Source organism: Typopeltis vanoorti, chromosome 19 (genome assembly GCF_054136105.1).
Source record: "Typopeltis vanoorti isolate ZY-2024b chromosome 19, IOZ_Tvanoo_1.0, whole genome shotgun sequence".
NCBI classification, from domain to species: domain Eukaryota; kingdom Metazoa; phylum Arthropoda; class Arachnida; order Uropygi; family Thelyphonidae; genus Typopeltis; species Typopeltis vanoorti.
In genome coordinates, this window is record NC_143567.1 from 31,029,712 (window position 1) to 31,054,353 (window position 24,642).

The 24,642-nt window shown below is 35.9% G+C and overlaps 1 protein-coding gene across 1 annotated transcript in view; it reads left to right on the forward strand.

Annotated features, from left to right (window-relative positions):
- Positions 1 to 14,555: 14,555 nt before the first annotated feature.
- The window catches only part of LOC150095965 (fatty-acid amide hydrolase 2-like), an 83,215-nt gene continuing 73,128 nt past the window's right edge, over positions 14,556 to 24,642 (forward strand). Inside the window, exon 1 of the mRNA XM_090409267.1 lies at positions 14,556 to 14,850. Coding sequence (XP_090265393.1) covers positions 14,677 to 14,850 — 174 coding nt within the window. The 5' untranslated portion in view covers positions 14,556 to 14,676. The remainder of the gene's footprint in view (positions 14,851 to 24,642) is intronic.

The window sequence follows — 24,642 nt, forward strand, 5'->3', positions numbered from 1 at the left end:
TCAAATAACTCACAATTTTAATGAAGATCTTAAATATCAAAATTTTAAAATTCACCCATCCAAAAAGAAATTATGATTATACGTGGGCTGTTCAATAAGTAATAAGACTAATTTTACTGTCGCGAAACCACTCATCACAATATTAATTTCTGTGGAATAAAGAAATGTTGCTGTCTGTATTAACAAAAGAAGTTGATAGATGGCATATACGGGCTGATATGCCAGAGTGTCACGTGACTAAACGCAAGCTTGTTTTGGAGCGCGTACGAGGCAATACCAGTCTTCGAAATGGAAGCGTCCTTGGAACAGCGTTATGCGAATAAATTTTGTGTGCGTTTGCAAAAATCGGCATCGGACACTTTTAACATGATACGCGAAGCTTTCCACGATGAAGCAACGTCGAGGGCAAGTGTTTTTCGCTGGCATAAAACTTTTAAGGAAGGAAGGCAAAATGTGGAAGATCTTGTACGCAAGGGAAGACCTTCAACGTCCATCACAAAGACAATGATCAACACAGCAGCGATTATCATCGAACACGTCAAAAGGAAGCGTCCATTGCTGAAGAATGGCTTCTTATTGCACCACGATAATGCAAGGCCACATATTGCTGGTTCTGTAGTGGACGTTTTGCAGAAGAACAACACAAATATCCTACCACACCTTCCATACAGTCCTGATCTCGCACCGTGCGATTTTTGGCTGTTTCCTCAGCTCAAGAAACTGCTAAGAGGCCGCCATTTCGAAAGCAACAAAGCATGTGTAAAAGCTGCGGAGGCGGTTTTGAAAGAACTCTCAAAAAACGGACTTCTTTCACATGTGTTTAAGAAGTGGACGTTGGGACAAATGCATCGCGTCTCGTGGCAGTTGCTTCGAAAAAGACCATGTAAATGATGACAATTAAAGGTAATCTGTTTTCTGTATAAATATAGTCGTATTACTTATTGAACAGCCTACGTAATTTCGAATAGTGTTTCACTACCGAAACTCCAGACAAGTGCGGAAGTGGGCCTCCTCGGGGCCAGGGTGGCTACCCAGTAAAAATATTTAGCATTAACTTATGCAGGGAAAAGGTACTAAATCTGAAAAAAAAAAAAAAAAAAGTACTAGATTTTTATTTTCTTTCGTTTCACTCTATTTAGGGCATTTTATGATATTACCTTATTTTGCTAAATTAATAATTAACTCTTCAGAAATAGTAAAATCTGCAACTGATGAATGTTTCAATTTTTCTTTTGTCAAAAGGAGAGAAAAATATTAAATTCATATGTCTAATTCTCATTTTGCAATTGTTGTTATTATTAGGAAGAAGAAAGTACTAGATGTGTTGGTGAACGTACTAGTGCACTAACAATTTATAAAAAGTACAAAAAGTACTAGATCTAGTATGAAAGTACTAGTGGGTGGTCGCCCTGCTCAGGGCGTTTCCTGGACACCTTTGGGTGACTAATTGGCTCACTATGCTATTTCTCCCTCTCGCTACAAGTAATCCAAGAAAAATATACTCAGACTCTGATTGGTGGGAGTCAGTAAATTTTCTTGGAGTTGATCCCAAGGTTCGGGACTTGGTCGGTGACTCGTCACCCGTCCCAGCGGCGCTATATGGACCAGGTGCTCTGGTCCATATAGCGCCGCCATACAGGGATGAACCAGGTGCTCTGGTCCATCCCTGTATCTTCAATATTTCATCCAGTGTCTACAGAAGAAATTAAAGCAGCTCCCTCATCTGCCTCTGTGCATGATGAATTCCCAGCATCTATGCTATGGAAGGTTCCTTTGCAGATATTGCAAGATCTACTTGATACCCTCTTATCCTGCAGAACTATTCCTCCATATCTTCGCAGTTCCAGAACTATATTTATTCCCAAGAAGGACGCAGCCACTAAAGCAACAGACTACTGACTAATCTGTAGTCTGCTGCAGTGATTCTCCGTTTGTTCCATGAAGTTTTGGTTGAGACTATAACAACATATTAAGCATAACTTCTGTCAAAGAGTCTTTATCCCTTCTGATGGTTGTGCTGATGACATATATGCCCTTTCCTCCCTTGCTGATTCCCGACACTGCCTTAGGCTCAACATGGCGTCTGTGGACTAAAAGGCTTTCGACAGTATCTCCCTTCCTGCTATTCTTAGAGCGCTATCTATTGCAGGATGTCCATATCCCTTTCTTTCATGTGTATTGGAGCTTTACTCTGGTAGCTCCGTTTCTATCAGTACAGGATCCTGTACGACCTCTATTCCCGCTGTTCGAGAAATTTCCCAGGGTGATCCTCTGTCCCCTCTTTTTTTTTAACTGCATCATTGATGAGTTTCTTTGATATGAGCTTTTAATATGAGAAGAAGAAATTCCAGAAAGATTTCTTAAAAAAGTTGCAAGGTACTTGGAAAGGTTGTAGGTAGGTGAGTGTATCCTTTCAACTATTGGTCTGAGCGGGACATTTGCCTTCCGTATAGGGATACACTCACCTATCTACAACCTTTCTAAGTACCTCGCAACTTTTTTAAGAAATCTTTTTGGAATTTCTTCTTCTCATATTAAAAACTCTGCTGAATTTGTATCAAAAATCAAGGACATCAAACTTAAAATAACAGATTTAATGGCTAGTTTCGATATTGTCTCTCTCTCTCTCTCTCTTCACAAATGTTCCTGCTCAAGAAGTCCTCAATCTTCTTAAGAACAAATTATCCAAAAAACTCTTTGCTTTATTCTCCCATTGCATAAAGCAGATACTTCAAATATGACAATAAGATCAACTTACAAACTCAGGTCTAGCTATGGGCAGCCCACTCTCTCCGATTCTCGCAGATATATTTCTTAACGATTTTGAAGAAAAAGGTATTAACTCCTTCCCCCTCAAACCAAAATGTTGGTATTGTTATATAGATGATATACAGGGTGTTCGGGATAAATTTGACAGTTTCGTAAGGAAAAAGAAAATCTTCTTTGTATCTATTAAATTTAATGAATTGACAAAAAAACATTACAGGCAGAGTTAATTACAATACTATCAACAAGATTTACTCAAAATAACCACCATTAGCATCGATCACAGCTTCAATTCTGCTTCGGAACCTCGAACAAGCTGATGCTACAGTCTCCCTGGGAAGGGCCGCAAAATCTGTTTTAATTTTATCCATTAACTGGGCTTTTGTATTACTGGAAGTGCGATTGGTGTCTTTTTCAACTGCGCCCCATACAAAATAATCCATGGGGTTAAGGTCTGGGGAGTTTGGAGGCCAAACATTTGGACTGGTGAAGTCGTAGAAATTTTCAGACAACCATTTTTGACTTTTCCCAGAGGTGTGGCAAGGGGCCGAATCCTGCTGCCATACATACGGCCTACCATTGGCTACCCTTGTTATCCAGGGCTTGACTACAGTTAGCAACTCCACGAACAAAGCCCGAATTCCAATGCCAGGGTTCTTCAACACCTGTTCCTGCAGATTTGCGAGGAATTCTGCTGTACGAACGCAATCAGATCGTCTGCTAGGGATCTTTCTTCTTGCTACATCCTCGTAGTCACCATTGCAAGTCTCTAGTTCATGCCTGATTGTTTTTACTGTATTCAGGGAGCATTGGGCAGCAGTCGTAATATCCTTATTTTGATGGCGGGCACGAATCATCATGATACAAGTTATTCTCTTCCATGATTCAGGTGGGTTCCAGCTATCCATCCTTTCTGACATCTTGTATATGAATGAAGAAGGGTCCAAACTTTTAAATGAAGAGAAGTGTGTGTTAATACATGTAACTTACGGAAAAATATAATTAATTATAAATATGTCAAATTTATCCCGAACACCCTGTATATTCCTCATCTGGGAAGACGGTGTCAACAATCTGAATTTATTTTTGGACCACCTAAACAAGTCTCATGAAAAAATCTCTTTTACCTTCGAACTGTGGAATCCGATGACTGCCTCCCCTTTCTAGATCTGAAGCTTACCAGATGTTCTGAAAGTATTAAAATCTCAATTTTTAGAAAAACTACTGATACTGACAGATACCTTCATGCATCTTCCCATCACTACCCTCCGCAAAAATTTGGTATTATTTCTACCTTAGCACACCGGGCCAAATCTTTACTAACAGAAGAAACAGAAATTGAAAATCAACTCATTTTTCTTAAAAAGATTTTTATCAATAATGGTTTCTCTCCTAACAAGATTGAAACTTTTCTTTCTCTCCGTCACTCAAATGCTTCTGAAGATCCCTCTTCCCCCAGAGCCTTTATTTGTTTGCCTTACATCAGCTCTCTTTCACCAAAACTAGCTAAAATGTTCAAGAAATTTAACTTCAGAACTTGTTTCACTACGCTCCCAAAACTTCGCTCCATACTTAGTAAACCTAAAGACAAACATCTTCCAACTCAGTTTTCAGGAGTCTACAAGATCTTATGTGATTGTGGAAAGGCGTACTACGGCCAAACTGCTAAATCAATCCTTCTACGTTTGGAAGAACACCGTAGAAATATTTCCTACAACAGGACTAGAGCCAGCGCTCTCTCTCTAGCCACGTTCTTTACCCGTTAACTCGTATGAAGGCCGCCAACACAATGCTGGCTGGACACAAACGTCTAACATCCATGTGTGCTAAGATGAACTTGAAAGATTGTCGAATCCAGAGAAATTGCCTTAGATTCTTCCCATATATATAAATAACTCCCTAAGTTTCAATCTTTCTGATGCACACATTGCCTCTGTTCAATACTGGCGCACTCGTGACAGCACGCAGTCAACTTTTATTCGGAACTCAAGCTCGCATTACTTTTTTCAAAATGTACTAGTTTTTTTGGACTAGTCCTGTTAATGCAATTTTTAAGTCTCTGTTATTTTTTGTATATTTCTTTGATTGTAATAATTGAAGTTGATCCATTTAACGAAACTAGTAGTATCTTTTTAAATACACCATGTTATCTCTTTATCTCTCAGTATCAGTCATTTTAAATAATTTATATTTTATACCTAGTAAAAATGAATAATCACACACACACATATATATATATATGTTAAAAAATACCAAGCAATTTTAAACCTGGTTTTACTCCATTTCCCAAGTAAGCAAACAGACAAACAAGTCAAGTTTGCGCCTACAAGTGATGCAAGTCTAGCTGATCCTGCAGGTAGTGCAAGACCAAGGCAACTCGTGGTAAAGGTGGCATAAGCTCTGATCACTAATCTTAATATTTACCCTTTTGCCAAAACACATCTCCAAGAAGGGGATGTATGATGTTTTGTATTAAAGGCAAGGGGCCACTACCCAGACCGGTTTCGACCTTTATTGAGGTCTCCTCAGTGGGAGCCAGCCTAGAAATACCAAGATTTAGTAATACAGAGCTTATAAGTATTTTACCAGAACAAGTTACCATAAGGTGTTTTAACATTATTAAATAAAAATCTCTGGAGGAGATATAAATGTAGAAAGTATTTTCCTCCAGAGATTTTTATTTAATAAGGTTAAAACACCTTATGGTAACGTGTTCTGGTAAAATACTTATAAGCTCTGTATTACTAAATCTTGGTATTTCTATCCTGGCTCCCACTGATGAGACCTCAATAAAGGTCGAAACCGGTCTGGGTAGTGGCCCCTTGCCTTTAATACAAAACATCATGCATCCCCTTCTTGGAGATGTGTTTTGGCATTAAGGGTAAATATTAAGATTAGTGATCAGAGCTTACGCCACCTTTACCACGAGTTGCCTTGGTCTTGCACTACCTGTAGGATCAGCTAGACTTGCATCACTTGCAGGTGCAAACTTGACTTGTTTGTCTGTTTGCTTACTTGGGAGAAGGAGTAAAACCAGGTTTAAAATTGCTTGGTATTTTTTAACATTTATTATACCCAAGGTAAAATATTTTCCACACACACACACACACACACACACACACATATATATATATATATATATATATATATATACATACAAGCATTTTAGTGTGTTTTATGTAACTTATATTTATTATTATTTTTTATGCAATTTCCACTCACCAAAGATTGTAAGCTTATAGTATATTATTATTACGTCCTAGTGGCTGTGCGCTTCGCAGCCATATGCCTGGGGAAGGGGTGTCCTAGGTTCGATTCTTGTCGACGACGTGAGGAGCTTAGGGTATTTCTCAGCCATAGCCAAGTTATCCGGTCTTGGGCGTCGACAGCAGGGTTTTTTCCACCAGTTTATCTGGGGTTTTTCATCCCGTGAAAAGTCAAACCGGCCCATTGAACACACAGGCTACAGTCATAGGATATATTAATACGGCAAGGAAGGCAACCGGAAATTACCTTTCTCATAGTAAATTCCGTAGATGGTGGCGTATATATAGCTTCCCCTAAACAGCCGAAAGGCTACAACCATAACAACAGTACATTATTATAACAGTGAGCGTGCTAAGGTTTTTCTATTAATTTGTATATTTTTTATTTATTTTTACATAGTCCGATAACTCTACTCTAGACATCAAACACGAATCATTTTCAAGTCACTTGAGGCCTCCAGTAAACAGGGTGGTGGTCTCACAACTAGCGATGAAATTCATTTCCCACGTAAAGACAATCACAAAAGTATAATCCAAAATGTTCATTACAGTGTTCGAATCCGTTGGTTGGAGAGTGGATACGCTGACCACTCGGCCAACCAGACCGAGTGTCTTTCTCATTACCAGTTGACAAGCTATGCCAGCTAATCAAAATTGTTGCCATGGAAATAAACGTCATACCGTGATTTATTCGAATAATAAGGCAAGGTGTAGCGTTTGTTCAATAATCAGAAGTATATAAAGAATTTATTGTGGCAAAAAAGAAGGCAGAGAAAAAAAAAATTAACTATTCGGATCCGGACCGCCATTTATGAATTTATTCCATGGCGAGAGATTTAACTCTTTTTCTTTATAACAAAAATTCGGCCGTGAAAGGCCGGTAAATGGCCATGTAAATTGCAACAGTTGTGTACTGTTGGTTTAAAAGTAATACAAATTAAATGATTGTTTAGATCGGAGTAAAGTAAGGATTAAAAGTCAAACAAGGATGAATATACACTAGTTGGAAAGAAGTCAATGAACACCCCCATGGGCAAGGTAAATCATGCCATGTAACGAGTCACGTGTTTATAGCCTGTGCAACTGTGTCCGGGTAAAATGGCTGCGAGAAGAGAACTGACAGAGTTTGAAAGAGGCATTGGGATAGGTACCATGCCATGTTGCAGGTCTATCCATTCGGCAAATTGTTGAAAAATTGGGCCATCCCAGGTCAACAATCAGTGATACCATACTTGGATAGACGCGCAGGGAGTCAACTGCAAGTGCTACCCGCAATGAACGACCCACCGCATTCACCGAACGTGGACGTAGAGTGCTACGAAGGATAATATGTAAAAACCCGTCATTCGTCGCTGACACGTTGAATGCACAGCTCCAGGCATAGAGTGGAACACGAATCTGCACAAAAACATTCAGAACCGAGACTCAGATATGGGGTTTTCATGGTAGGAACACAATATGTAAACCCTACATTAGCCGAACCAACAGGCAGCGTCGTCTTTAGTAGTGCAAAGAGGAGCGTGTACAGTGGGACGTGGAAAGCTGTGTTATGAAGCGACGAATCACCTAAAAGCTTCTACCGAGCAGATAGGCGGGTGTGGCGGATGACTAGTGAACTTCTCTTAGCAGAGTGCATAAACCCCCAATGATGGCGCGGTGTGATGGTATAGTCCTGGTTTGGCTTCGGGCCTCTATTTGTGGTGCCGCGAACATTGAACTCCGAGGGGTATCTGAACATTCTGGAATGTAATGTTTACTACTTTGTGGCGTTTCTACAAAACTGATCATCTCTTTTAGCAAGCCAATGCACAGTGTCATAACGATGCTGCTGTAACTGCACGGCTTGTGGACATGAATGATGTCCACAAATCATGACTGGCCTCCACACAGCCCTGATCTCAACCCTATTTATCATCTGTTGGATGAACTGGAGCTTTTGGCGAGGTCAAGGGATGTCAGCTGCATGAGTCCTGGACTGCATTATACCTACAGAAAGTATGGCCCAAAATTCCCATTGATCGCTATCGTACGCTTGTGGAAACTATGAACCCGTGGGACTGCTGTCATCTCAGCCAAAGGAGGTTCTACATCTTATTAAGGTGAATGTCGTGGCTGTTTGTTCCTCACAATATGGTGGTCGTTGACTTCTTCCAAGCAGTGTATAAATTTGTTCGCCTCTATTTATTATTATTATTATTATTATATAAACTCCCTATATAGGGAATAATAAGCATTCCTCCTCCTTTCCCGTATTAGGCCCTAGAGGCCCTTTACGTTTCAATTTCGTTTCAGGCATGGCCTATTACAAACTGAAGCCGCGACCGCTTCTAGGATAAGGTGGTTAGCACTGTGCCTCCTAGTGTATCCTATGTTTATAGATGCGTGTGTTCATGGGGAAGATTTTCTGTTCTGGGAGGGTACGAAAAACCCGAATTTCCAGGTGAAAACCCCCCACCTCCCTATGAGACCGGCTAACTCACCTTTAGTCGAAAGAGACCAGATAAAGGTTCCTCACGTCACTGACGGGAATCGAACCCAGGTCTTTCCGACTAAAGGACTTCGTCTATACCATTTTTTTATTTTATCATTACATGACCCCTCCAAGGAGTCCAAGGACTCAGAGAGAGAGAGAGGACAGCACACTATTCTATAACTCTGTTTCCACTACTTAATCCACCAACTACACACACAACGCTATCTACTGTTCACCGCCACTAGTATTTTTTGTCTGTAAATTGCGTGTTTTCATGGCGGATATGCCTGTATGCTGGATGAAACTCCCAAGTTCCCAGGAGAAAAAAAACCTTGCTGATTTAATTTACATATTTGCGTTGTGATAACAATATTACGATTTTGTAAGAAGTTTACGATAAAAGTGCTGTAACTAGTCAAACAGTTACTTTTTTCTTTTTTATTACTAGAATATTATTATAGTCAAATTAAATCAATCCTCAACTCATTTTAATTCACAAAGAATAGATGCATTCTTTCATTGTCCATTACATTTTTATCAACTTGTCATTAGGCAGATAGCTACACAAGCTTTAATAGCTTTACATTACCAAGACGGGGTCATTTTTATGCTTTTGTATAAGATGTTCCTAATTCTAACTAGCATTTTATATACTTTATATACTCATGTTCATCAATCATTTTTGCTGAATGAATAACCAGTGTTCTTCAGTAGGGAAAAAAAATCCAACTATGGAATCAGCTGAAAAAATAACCTAGAGAAAGTTCGATTTTAAGTGATGACTAGAATCGAAAATTTCTAATAACCTTTCCTCTGTGGACCTCATGTTATGAAAGTTACTACGATTCATTTTAGATAAATTATGAACTCTACAACTGTGTTATAACTATTTTAATTTCCGGACGTTTCGATCTTCATATGAAAGTCATCATCTGCAGTATACACATATATACAGAGATAAGTTGAATTACATTTCTCACATTATGCTAAACAGAAAATGATTTGTTTTAACGGTTATTCTACTGGCATGACTTCTAGTGAAAATAGAATATAAAAATATTAAAAATTTAAATTAATTAATTAAAAAAATAAAAATATAAAAATAAATAAATAAATTACTTAATTATAAACTACATCAAAGCTATATTCTATTAAAGATAACATCAAAGAAACATTCTTTCATATAGATAGTTTTCTTACAGTAACAATGATGTCCTAACGTAACAAGGCAATTGTTATATTAGATTTAAGATTCTGGATTACTTATGGTCGTATTTATAGTTAACTCTTAGGGAGAAATGTTAAGTGGATAGATATGTGCCTTCCATATGCTTGGGATTTTTAGACCATTATTATTGTTAAGATTGGGGTGGTTGATAAGAATCTCACCGGCTTCCTTAAATTTACATTCATACCATGTTTTGGTGTGATGTAAACAAGTGGTGCTTCCAGTCAATCTATATAAAGTGCTCAGGGCATGATCAGAAAGGCCAGATTCACCATAGTTATTATATTTAATGTGACGTTTATGTTCCTTTTGTCCAATCGGAATTGTGCGTCCTGTTTCCCCTATAAAGGGTAGATTACAGGTGCAAGCCAGGGCTCGCATTTCCCCCCCCCCCCCATTCCTAACTTTTATATGGAATATTTTGAGAAAGGGGCTCTAGATTCCTCTCCTTTAAAATCCAAAGTCTGGCTTAGATACATTGACGATGTTTTCGCTATATGGCCCCATGGCCGCTAGACAGACACTTTCCTCAGCCACCTAAACAAACAATACAAACGCATACAGTTCACAATTGAGATTGAAAAACTGAACACACTTCCGTTTCTAAATACACTTGTCACACGTCTTCCTTCTGGCAGTCTTTCCTTGACCGTTTACCAAAAACCGACACATAGTGGATAATATATACGCATAAACTCCTACCACCCAACATAAAAACTAGGTATCATTAATACTCTAAAAAACAGGGATTTGAAGATTTGCTCCAATGAACAAGCGCTTATAGATGAATTTAAAGTTATCAGCAATACTTTCCTAAAAAAATGGTTACAGCCAAAATACTATCAACAAAATTCTCTACAAGACCTCACTAAAAAAAAAGATAAACTAGACTACAATAAAACTATAACCATTCCATACATTAAAGGGATATTAGACAAAATAAACAGAATACTACAAAAATACAACCTTAAAGCCACCTTTAAACCTCCTGCAAAATTAAAGAGCCAACTCAACTCATCTAAAGACTCACTCCCACTGCTAACCCATCTTGCAGTATACGGTATTTATTCAGCTGCAATATACCTTATATAGGGGAAAACAGGATGCACAATTCCGATCAGAGAAAAGGAACATAAACGACACATTAAATATAATAACTATGGTGAAGCTGGCCTTTCTGATCATGCCTTGAACACTTTACATAGAATTGACTGGAAAAGCACAAGTTGTTTACACCACACAAAATTCATTCCATGTTTACGCAAATTTAACACTTTCATTGCAAAGCTGAAAATCGGAATTTCGTGTGGTGGCCAAATTTTTTTTATTTTTTTTATTTAGTTAGCGACGTCAACGCGATAACGCGTGATCGGCCGTTTGGTGAGAACTCGCATCGCGCAATATCGCGTGATTGGCAATGAACGTGTTAAGGAGGCCTGTGAGATTCTTATCAACCACCCCAATCTTAACAATAATAATGGTCTAAAAATCCCAAGCGTATGGAAGGCACATATCTACCCACTTAACATTTCTCCCTAAGAGTTAACTATAAATACGACCATAAGTAATCCAGAATCTTAAATCTAATATAACAATTGTCATGTTAAATTAGGACATTATTGTTACTGTAAGAAAACTATCTATATGAAAGAATGTTTCTTTGATGTTATATTTAATAGAATATAGCTTTGATGTAGTTTATAATTAAGTAATTTATTTATTTATTTTTATATTTTTATTTTTTTAATTAATTAATTTAAATTTTTGATATTTTTATATTCTATTTTCACTAGAAGTCATGCCAGTAGAATAACCGTTAATCAAATCATTGTCTGTTTAGCATAATGTGTGAAATGTAATTCAGCTTATCTCTGTATATATGTATATACTCCAGATGATGACCTTTTTGTGAAGGCCGAAACGTCGAGAAATTCAAATAGTTATTAATAACATGGTTGTAGAGTCCATAATTTATCTAAAATTAATGCTGATCACCGTGTAACACTAGAGGAAAAGTTACTACGAAGCTATACAGACATCTATACTCAACAGTATCTCTGGGTATGTTCTTATAGAATGACTGGCGTATCAAATAGTATTACAATGATTTCAGTAAACAAATAAGTTCAATTCTCGTCGCGACGGGAGGAATCTTTATCTGGACGATTTCAATCGAGGTGAGTTAGCCGATCTCATATAGAGGCACCAGGGTTTTTTCTGCCGGAAACAACTCGGGTTTTTCATCCCGCAAAACAGACAAATCGGCCTTTCAGACACACGCAATTTACAGACAAAAATTACTAGTTGTGGTGGTGGTGGTGGAGTTGGGCGGTAGATGGCGTTGATGGAAATGATTTGTAGTAGAGGTTCGGTGTAGTGGTTGAGACAGTTGTAGGTGTCCTCCTGCGATGAGTCTTCGGACTCCTTGGAGGTGTCAGGAATAATAATAATAATACCGTGAGTAGACATAATAATTAAAATTAAATATTAACCTTTTTTAGTTATCTTACATTAGCTACTTAGGTGGCGCCTTTTGGGATTGTCAGTTATTGTTTAATTAGCTGTATACATGTAATGAAGATGCCCGTGATACTCAGGGGAAAATTCTACTAATAAATAATATTTTACGTGAGTTAATTCCGTTATTATAATTTTAATTAGTATCACAATGAGTCTCCTAGAACCTAGCTCAATTGTTAACGACGTTGCCTTTTGATTGAAAAACCTCGATTCGATTCTCGTCTAGGATTCGAAAAATCATTAAAAGGCCTTTCCATAAATGGTGAGTTAGCTGCTTTCATAAGGCGATGAAAGTTTTTTTTTTTTTTTACCCTTCCGGAAACTCGGAATTTTTTTTTTTTTTTTCCCATTCCTTAAACAAACGGAGAATTTACACAATTTACAGATAAAATTACATCACAACCAACAGCCTTCAGTCCGCCATAAATTTAATGCACATTAAAATTTTTTAGACAACAAGAATTGATGTAGATAATATAAAAGTAATACGGAAATGGCTGTACGTAAAAGATTATTTATTTCTACATTGTCGAGTTGTGCAGTTTATTACTTCCGGTTTCTTTTGTAGAAAATAGTCGTCTATTTTTTGGCACTGTTAACTCTCTCTTTATAAATTAATGTAGCTTATCTTCACTATTAATTTATAAAACTGGTGTTAGATGTTTTATATAATTTTTTATTTGTCTAAGTGGTTTTTTTTAAAAAAATCAGCATTTAAACAATTAGTATAAAGTTTGTTTAATATTTAGTTTTCAAACAAGTCAGGTATGTAACGTGTAATTATAATTGCATTGAACAACGAAAATATTAGTGAAAGGTAGCGATTTTCTCTTTACGATTGAGCTTCTTTTTCTTTCTTTCCTTTTTTTTTTTTTTTTTTTTGTTAAACAAGGGTGCATGCCGTTCACGTGATGGACTTGCTTGAAGGAATTCTCCTATTAGATGTTATTCCCACAGGTTGATATCCGGAATTCGGGGCCATTCAACTCTTTTTTGATGAGGTGGGGAGCCACAACAACAACGCTAAATATATATATATATATATATATATATATATATATATATATATATATATATATATATATATATATACTTTATCAGAAGTATTGCGTATCAAAGAAAGTATCCACTTTATGTCTTGGATCCGATAGCTTGTAATGTATATTAAAGTAAATTGATGTTACATATCTGTTACACGCTTGATTTTCTGAGAAAACGTCCACTTCCTTTTTTTTTTCATTTTATTTTTTAAAAACAGAAGATAAGAGTATCTCATCTTCAGAAACACGGCACTCTACTGTTTATACTTACAGGAGAGGTTTATTCACAAACGAGGTGAATTCCTGTTTGCTGTAGCTCGCATGACTTGTTTTTGCGATTGAAGACTTGTTTGGTTCTCAAATAGGTCACGTGTTAGAACTGGCTACTTAACCTCAACTTTAGGGCAACTGATTATAAAAGAAACCACTTTCTTATCATTTCGAGAGGAATGCACTTTTTTAAATCTCATCGTTTGGCTTCGTAATGTATCTGCATTTTTTCCCGTAATTATTTATAGTTTGAAAGTTCATATTGTTATTATTTATTTTTTATATTTAATCAAAACTAAAGGAGCGCCACCTATTCCCTTTGAAGAATAAAAAGGCGTTAGAGGATTTGTTTTTCTTTTATGTTAATATTTTAAAATATTTTGACGAGTATATACAGAATAATTTATTTTCTTAAAAATTACCATTAAATATTTCAATGTATTATGGGTAATTTTTGTCGTCTGCTGCTTTTCCAAGTCGTTTTCTGCTGTAATACCATCAAAAGCATATTGAATAGATATAGTGCATCACGGTGGGATTCTGATATTATGCTGTATTCTTTTGAGATGTGTGTGTATGAGAGAGGGGTGCTAGTTAGAGCTTTAGGGTATTCAACCAGAAATCCTGTTTCGAAAACCATATCAGGTATGTTCAAGTCATTAGCTGTAAACATTCCGGTTTCTTATCCAAGCTTTTAAACATATTTGATTTTTATTCGTTCGTTTTTCATGCTTGTTTTATAAAATTGCCGTTATCGGAACGAAATTAAATATATATTTGAAAAACAAAAAAATGAATATATATATATATATATATATGTGGCCCCTGGCGAAAGCGTAGTTTATACTTTCTCTTACCCCGTTCATCGCAACAAATCGCGTGACTCGAGACCATCTACCACATGTTCACGTGACCATGATAACCTTGGTTTGAAGAGATTGGGTAGGCTGCAGATTTTTTTGACGTTGCTCAGAGACAGAGCGTTTCTGATCATTTTTGCCAGCTGACTATGCACGATAGCAAGAAGTTAAATGTCGTTAGGCAGACGCTTAGAGAAGCTAATGCAGTGCGTTGGATTTAGAGAACTGTAATTTGTAAAGATTAAAAAAAGAAATGGGAAAGTTACGGATTATTATAGTTCGTTTGATTCGTAGGACGGTAGAAGTTGTGTCAAGTTTTGTATTGTTTTTGTTCTATGTGGGAAGAAAAGAAACTGTACCACCTGTGCCTAATCCCCTCTTGCTGATGTCCGCTACTCAACTTGCAGCCGAAATCAGAAAAGGAAAGGTAAAAGATTGCACGTAACAGATACCAATATTTTTGTTATCAGTTTGTATATGTTTCGTGTTTCATTTGTGTACGTGTTATTATCCAATGCTGGAATTTCGAACACACGCTTCGAATGTCTGTAAAATCATTATTATTATTGCATGACACCTGTCTTTCTATAACAGGTACAGGTTTGGCTTTCTAGGCATTATATGGATCGAAGCTACTTTGAACAGATTATATATAGGTAAAAGCACCAAGCGTCAGTGGATGTTCAAAACTGCGCGGTCAGCAATATTACTGAATAATATATTTATTTAATATTGTTGAATAATATGACATTGATATTTGAATAATATTCAGCAATATTATTCGTTAAGAAAATACAAAATTTATACCGTTACTTAAGATGCAGTCCATATCATTAATTAGCTGATCGTCAACGATTTTAATAACTATTTTATCATTTTTAGAATATTATTCTGTAATCTGTGAGTATAACTTTTTTTTTAAACCACAGTTTATTATCTTTCAAAGAAATTACATGAATGTAGGGTACATTTTGCTACATGTTACTAAAATTATTATGATTAGGATAATGTAATGCTATAATTAATGTTAAAGTTAATAGTAATCCTAATAAAAGCAATTTACAGTTGTTTTACATTAAAACAGTTAATTTGCATTTTAATTTTACAGTTTATTTTTATTCACATTAGCAATTAATTTTTTGTTGACATGCAATAGATAATGCTATATGCATTCATTTCACTTTGCACAATAATCATTAAAAAAAAAAATCGCCTACAACTACAATGAACAATGAAACTTTACAATTCTGTACTAATCATTTGTACAACTACAATTTGGTACAATAATTTTGTATCACTTTCACTTTTTTATTACCTCTCAGAGAATGACATATTTTATAATATTTAGGAAGCAGTACTATAATTTATTACGTTACACTTTTCACTCTTAATATCTTTATAATTTGCATAATATGGGTTCATATAACAGAATAATAACGATCACAGTAATCGTTTACAAATATGCATTTTACATTTTATTATATATATTTATTTTTATTTTTAATTTGACAAAGTGTTATCGTTTTCATACAGGCTAGACAATAATAATATGGATGGATGATGAATGATGAGGCACCGACTTCGAAGCTTGAGTTAGCTTTTCTGAAGGGAGTGAGATTAACGATTAACTAAACTTTTTAAAATTTTTCTTAGCATTTGTTACTGTGGTTAATATGTTTTATTTGAAATGTATGCTAACTGTTGCAGTTCTTAGTGTGCTGATACAATTTCCATAGTTCGGCTTTTAGTGTTCTGTAACTTTTCAGACTGGTTATTCAGTACGTTTCTCTGTTATTTCGGTAAGCGTTGTTGAAATAGTGTCTTAATAACAGTACGTAGCGGCTTAGATTCTTTATACTCAGGATTTTTTATTTTGACATTAGGGGTTCAGTTATTTCCTGGTGTGTATTGGGTCTCCAAAGCACCGTTGAAACCATTCTTCGGTGAAGTTTTTCTAAATTTGATAAGTGATTCCATGATAGATGAGTTTTCTTTTTTTTTTTTTTTTTTTTTTTTTGTCGATATCATATCTTTTGCTTCGAAGAGTTTTGCAGCAAGAGTGCGTAGTTTGTTATGAATGTATTCTATATGTTTAGTCCATTTACGGTTGTTGTCAATATATAAACCGAGATATTAAGCGTGCGTTACGGGTGTGATTTCGATACATTCTTCTTCTTCGATACATATTGATAATCACGGCTGTCGTGAAATAAAATGTCAGAAATACTCTACATCTATTACTTCAGATTTTGTGTGTGTGTGTGTGTGTGTGTGTGTGTGTGTGTGTGTGTGTGTGTGTGTGTGTGTGTGTGTGTGTGTGTGTCGATTATTTATTAGTCGATGAACTTTTTTTCGGTTGACTGTCTTTCGGTGAATTTCTTGCATACCCAAATTATCCTAAATTTTTTATGGACTGGTCATAAAAATAGATCTACTTGTTGCCAAAGTCGACTCAGCAGCATGATTAATTTTACTGATTTTATTACATTTTCTACTTTTTCTGTTGTATTTTGTTCACTGTAACGTACTGCTTTAATATGTGGTAACAACTTTTACACAAATTAAAGCAATGCCTTATAGTGAATTCTGGTTACCATGGCAACAGTGTTGCAATGTTACTTATTTGTAGTTGTTGTTATGTTCCATCGAGTCGTTTTCGACTCCTGATGATTCTATGAACATACGCCCTCCATTCAGATCTGTCCCTGACCATATCTTTCAGAATTTCCAGGCACATTCCAGTTGCTTCTTTAACTCCATCCACCCATCTAATTCTTGGTCTTCCTCTTTTCCTGCTTCCATCAACTTTAGAGCATCGTCATCTTCTCCAGACTGTCATCTGCTCGTATAATATGTCCGAAGTATGACAATTTTTGCTTGATTCATAGCTTCAAGGGAGAAATCTGGCTTTATTCTGTCTGTCACCGATTTATTGGTTTGCTTTGCAGTCCATGGCATTCTTAGTAAAGGTCTCCATACCCATAGTTCAAAGCATCTATCTTCCTTCTTTCACTCTTTCTCAGTATCCAAATTTCACATCCACACAGTACCACAGGGAATATCATTGTTTTCACGATTCTGATTTTTGTTGCGAGGCTAAATCTTTAAAGATCTTGCTTAAATTTATCATTGCCTTCTTCCCGAGTAATAATCTTTTTCTAACTTTTTCAGCACAATAACCATCTTTATCAATTCGGGATCCTAGGAGCACAAAATTGTTAACTACTTCCATTTTCTCCTCATCTACTTCAAAATCATTCAGTTCACATGTTGCCATAAATTTTGTCTTTTTGAGGTTAAGTTTAGGGCCATATTTGGCACTTTCTTCTTTAACTTTCATAATAAGTTCCTTCAAATCTTCCTCGCATTCTGATAGGAATACCTCAAATTATTAATATTTCTTCCACCAATTTTAATTCCAACTGAGGACTCCTCCAGCCCTGCCATTCTTAAAATGTATTCGTTGTACAAGTTAAACAGGTAAGGAGATAAAATACATCCTTGTCGCACCCCTTTACCTATTGTGAAATACTCGGTTTCTACAAGATCTGTTCGGACAGTAGCTTCTTGTTCATAATAAAGATTCCTCAGAAGGATAATGAAATGCTCTGGTACTCCCATTGTTCTTAACACATTCCACAGTTTCACATTATCTACAGAGTCAAAAGCCTTACTATAGTCTAGGAAACAAAGGTAGACATTCTTTTGCTATTCCAGTGCTCTTTCTATTATCCATCTCACATTGGCTATTTGATCTCTTGTTCCTCTGCCTGTTCATCTGGCATTTCGATCTTCATTAATGGTTCCAGTCTTTTCTGAATGTTACTTATTCATAGAGAAAATCAACGACTGTTAAGCTCCTATTTGATTCAGTTTCCCTGAATCAAATCAATCAATCAATGTCTGAATGTATCTTCTGTACTTGCTTCATGACATCTTTTTTTTTTTTAAAACAGGTCCACAAAGGAACTAAACGTTTCGAAATTATATATGATCATAACTCAGCTCAAATTTAAGGAAACGTAATGAATAATTCCAATAATTCCACCCTGGCAATAATTACACACTAGCTGGATAGAAGGCAATGAAATTTAGTATGTAGGCTCTGGAATAAATTTTACAAGCCATTCAAATCGGATTTCAAATAGAGCAACTTTAAACGCAAATTTAGATTAAAAAACTTTTAATGATGATAATAAATGGGGTTACTCTATGACTGTAGACATACATTTCCTTCCTTGCTACAGAATTTACTGCTAATTAATGGGGGGGGGGGATTATTAACCGAAACATATCGGATTTCTGAAGTTATTAAACTTGCACATTATTGTATTTAAAAAGTCTCAATGTAATAAAAATTTCAGTCACTAGGTCATAATACGTTCTTAATTACCTTTATATATGTAATTAAGAACGTATTATGACCTAGTGACTGAAATTAATAGAGGTATTTCAGAGTTAAAAATGCTTTCTTTACGACCTTTTCAAAATATATTGTTGAAATTACTAACATTAGGTGCATTTCACAGTGATACACCCTTTTTACAATAAACTCCCTGGGGCTGTTAAAGTGGCCGAGAATTAAGAGGAAGCACCCTTATATTAGTGAATAATTAGAGGGTCGTTTAACATAGCAAGACATTATTCTTCAAATAGAAACACCACAATCTTTACGCACGAAATTGGATGCGCACACTCTCTCACGTTTGCATATATACTGTGTATCAGTGGTGTAATAAGTGGATATTACGGTCCGCATCTAAAATAAGTATTTATTCCCCCCCCCGTATTTCTTATTACAGGAAGATAAAAGCGTAAAGTCGAAAATAAGTAATGGTACAGTCACACCGGACGACAAATGTCAAATACCACTAATTAATGAGCTCTGTTTTAATATTTCCTTACTTGACATCTGCCCATATAAAACATGTATTAATAAACTATGCTTCTTATTGATAAAATAAGCACTAGTTCGCATTATAGATCAACATTTATAAAAACATATGATTAGGCTTTTGTTTTCTTTCATGAAAGCGATATGATATCACTTGGAACCAGAGAATATACTTGGTCCCGAGTTCTCGACAAACCCGTGTTATCTTTGTCACCTTGTTTAAATAAACTTGGCAACGTTATTTATCGAACAATGTTACGGTTTTCTGATTGTGAATATTCGTTTTAAAATGGCATAAATATTTTTACTTTGATTTTCATAATAATAATAATAATAATATTATTATTATTATTATTATTATTATTATTATTATTATTATTATTATTATTATTATTATTATTATATAGACGTTATTTAGTATAGGTTAGCAACATATTATATTTTTCAGAATAGTACGTTTCACTTTTTTTTGTTAAGTGTCCTACTTAAGTCAAGTATACGATATTTTTTTAACATGATTGATTTATCGTTTATTTTATTTTATAAATGTATTACATTTGAGCGCAGTAATTTGACTGACCGCTGTGTGTCGCTATGCAGAAAGACTTCGTCTGCTCAAATCCCTTTTTATAAGTAAAGGTCATTTCGTTGCTTTGATTAAAACGATGTTCTAACCTTGACGCACATTTCACCAGTTCTATGTGTTTTGGAGAGACCTAATTACAAGAGGAAAAAATACAAATCACGACCTCCAATGTGCTACAATAAGTGGTTCTGGGTTTCCAGTTTTCACCGTCACTGTGTGCAGCCATCCTTGCGTAAATTTCAATCTGTTGTTCTGAAGGAAGCTTAGCATTCTCACACCATGCATACGTTACAGAAGAGTTATTTCAAAGTACAGAAGGGAGAATAAATAAATTAAAATAATAACTATGACTATCTGTCGTTTCCATGCCAGAACGAAAGAATACAACGGTACGAGATATAATTTACTTCCAGCAGAGTTGTTTTAATTAAGTTTTATTGTAGTAGCTTTCTTCTATCATTTTACATAATTGATATGCTGACAGGCCCGTGTTGTTAATGACCAGTACAGCATGTTAATAATTAAGCAGTGGGTGTCAAATAAAAGACAACTTTTTTATGTCCTATTAATAAAGAAAAAACATGCACTGCTAAGAATTTGTACTGAATTAAAACATGTTTCATATAAAGTTACAAAATTCGACTGTGATCAGTGGCCATGTTAACTGATTACTATGGCAATCGATTAATTATACGTTGTTCACACGATAACGTATTTTTATCCTCACAGTTTTTATTCTTTTTTATATTTATACATGACATAAAATATTGTAACAGTTTAAATGCATTTCAAATAGTGCGATTTCTTTTTGAAATACGAACATTCGTTCTTGACCTTATTTCTTCATTGAATTTAATTTTTCATTTGTGTTTTGAGAATTGTGTCATATTTGCTTGATATAATTTGAAAGCGACTTGAGGTTAAATCCAAAGAAATGAAAAACTGATATTTCAAAATATCCTAGACCAGACGTTTCTGTTAGGCATGTACCGGACAATGGGGGTCGATGTCTTTGAACTGCAGATATTACTTAGATTGGGGTGGGTGGGTGGGGGGAGATAATGGGTCTCTATTGTTTGCAGGCAATATCTTGCAACATAAGGTGAACAGAAATCTCTCATGCGAAAAATAATCATCTTGACACTGTGATGTAAGCACAATATTTATTTTGCTTTGATAGTTTTATAATATGATTGTTTAAATAAAACCTTCCAGGATTTATAGAAAAAGAAATAATATATTTATTGCTATTCAAAGGATTTTGGAAACAATTATCTGTCAACTGAAATAAAGGGAAGGGGATATTAAAACTGTGTAATCTGTGCGTTAGAATTATATACAGGATATTAAGATATATCATAAAGATGATCACTTAACAATATTTCGTAATACTGTTTATAGTTTCTGTATACTGCATCCATCCATCCATCTGTTCATTGGACATTAACAGATGCCGTATGGTCACTCAGCTGCTCGGTGATGTGCCACGCCAGTCCTCGCCACGTGGTCCTGTTGTATGCTTTTCTTGAGGCTTCAGCTCTCTGAAGATCAGTCACTCCACCAAACACACACCATCCATCCATCCATCTCATTGACGGTCTACCCCTTCCTTTTTGACCAGGAATTTGAACTTCTGTTGCTATTCTGAGAAGTCCTCCTTTCAATGTGTTCAAAATATTTTATCTTTCTTCTGTCAATATCCTTAAGTTCTACTGATCTTTTCTAACGCCCATTCAATATATTCAGTACGCTTATCAGTATATGATATCCTCAACAGCCTTCGGTAACACCACATCTCATTGGAACAATACTCACATACATAAATCGCTGTTGAAAAAATAGCTGCATCCAAAATCCTCAAGTTTGTTCTGCAGAGGTGCATCCATCCATTCTTCCAAATTTTAGACAAGTCTGCCATTCCTAATCTTCTTTTGACGTCTTCTGAACAGCAATTCTTCACATTAATAATGGATCCCAGGTACTCGAACTTGCTGACTTCCTCAATTCTTTCTCCATTAAGGTACATTTATTTCTCAGGGTCTTCCCTATCTGTATTTCCTTTATAGAGAAACAAATAATAGAATGCTATTCAAAGGATTTTGGGAATAATTATCTGCCAACTGAAATAAAGGCAAGGGGGACATCAAGACTGCGCAAGAAAATAATATAAGTGAGGATTGCATATAATTTCTTTCTAGTCCCGCATTATCCACTCGCAACTGCATGGAAAAAGAAAAGTAGGTATTCAGAAATGAAATAGAAGATTTGAGGACTCGGATCAAGACAGTGAATAGTGACATTAAGATTCTTCAGATAAGATTAGCTAATATAAAAACTTCAAGAGGAAATCTAAGAGAGAGAGAGAGAGAGTCAAGAGAATGATAAAACAAATGAAAGCTTGGGCTGGAGAAGCATAATGGTTAGAGAGGAAATAAGAAGGTTCCAAGCAAATGTGAGAGTAAGTGAAGGAGGTTTGAATGGAAGACATGGTGATGTGAGAGTGTTGGGAATGAGAGAGTGAATAGATGCAAATAAAAGCATGGATGGTGTAGAGAACGAAGAGTTAGATGTAATGAATGAGAGCGGTAGCTTGCTTACGTGTAGTTCTTCATAGGGTGGAGAGTAAGTTTGAGAGAATGAATAAACTTTTCGCATATTACTGAGGAAAGAAAGAAAGAAAAAATAGATATTAACGATGAGAAAGGGATGCTCATCAAAGAAAGATGGTAAGAGTGCAGTGAGAATTTTAATGGCGATTCTATGATGAGCGGTTTGTAAGGGGATGACGAAATCATGTTTTCCAGGTGCAAAGATTAATGATGTTAACGATGCTGTTAGTGTGAAAAAGGGTAAAGTGAAAGAGTTGATTGAGTGAAAGAGTTCACAGATACAGATGATCTGAAAGGAGAAATGTACGGTATGAGGGAGGACATTAAAGAGTTATTGAATTTAGCAAAAGAGAAGAATGAGAGTGTAAAAACAGTACTCGTAAGTCTGTTGCCGCGGAATGATAGAGGTGAGTTGCGAAGAAGAGCCATCATTGCAAATGGCTCAATGCGTAGATTGTGCTGGAGGAATGAAGTGCAGGTCGTGGATGTGTGGAGTGAGTTTGATGGCCGAAAATACTTGTATAAGGCGGATGGTTTACTTGAATATATTTGCGTTAGGAATCTATAAAAAATGCTGCTGACTGTAGTAGATTTAGATGTGCAAAATCAGGGGAATAAAGCTTGTAGGGAGGAAGCAGGTGGGGGAGTTTACATGCAAGTACCGATAAGCAAAGAGGTATATGATTGGTGAGAAAAATGCAGCTTTTAGTTTCTGATACAGTAAATAAGAATGGGATTGTGGGTACATGGAATAAGGTTAATTATAGGCCTATGAGATTTATATCATGTATGTATACGAATGGCAGAAGTATTAGGAACAAGGATAAGTTTTTAGTGCTGATTAGTTCCTATTGCCCAAAAGTTTTTGATATTAGTGAGAAGTTGCTGACTAAGGATGATATAATTATGGTCATAGAAAGTAATGTTTACACTATTTTTAGGGCGGATCAAGTAAATAGGATGGTGGTATTATCACATGAGTTGCAGTCTAAAACTACAACTGAAAATCATTAAAATGGAAAACAGTGCTTTTGAGGCTGTCTGGTGTTAGATGCAAGCTAACACGACGAAGTATTTGGTTGGCTGCTGCTACAGGCTAGGGAATGCAAAGGATGAGGTGAGCGATGTGTATCAGCAAATACATTCAATAAGTAGGGGGAAGGATAATTATTATGGATGACTTTAATTATAGGGATATAGATTAGAAGGAGAAAATGTCATATGGGCGGAAGGAAATGAAATTTATGCAGATTCTTAGGAACAGTTACCAAGGTAGCATGTGATGGGAGATACAAGGGGATCGAGAATGCTAGATTTTGTGATTACATCTGTGATTTGTGTATAACTGAGGTGGATATATTGCCGCCAGCGACAGCGATCATTCAGTTTTAACCTGGGAAATGGCTAAACATGTGGAATTTTCGGTGAAGAAGGATTTGGTGTTGAATTACAAAGCTGGGAACTATGAGAAACTTGGAAAATTGCGTGGATCGCTACAACGGGACGATATACTTCAGGGAAAATGTGTTAGTAGTGCATGGGAAGTAGTGAAGGATGTTTGAAGGAACAAATAACTAACTGTATACCAGGAATGAAGAGGATTAATAAATTAGGAATTAAATGGATGAGTTATAGCATTAAAAAGGAGTTAAAAAAGAAAGAAAACCAGTGGAAGAGATCATATAGTTGACCAGCAAGCCGCCCCCATGAGCAGTTTAAAGCACAGGCCAGAAGAGAGTGGTATGGTAAGGAAGAAAATCGGAGTATGATAGGAGGTTAGCCGAACGAGTCAAGAACAATCTGAAAGAGTTCTTTCGATATGTGTCAAGCAAAAGAAAGAATGACCACAGTAGACAGGTTTTGAAGCATACAAACGGTAGGAAAGTGACCGAAATTGACGAACTAGTTGAATTATTGAGTAGTCATTTTGCAAGAGCGCATCATTCAGGTGATGATATTACAGTAATAGATATGACAGGGATTAATATGGAAGTAAGGATAGAGGAAGTCAAGGTATATCGGATATTACAAAATCTGGATGCCAATACAGCTATGGATTTGGACAGGATATCCGCTCGTGTAATAGTAGAATGTGCTATGGAATGGGTCCCTGTGACTAGATTGTTTAAT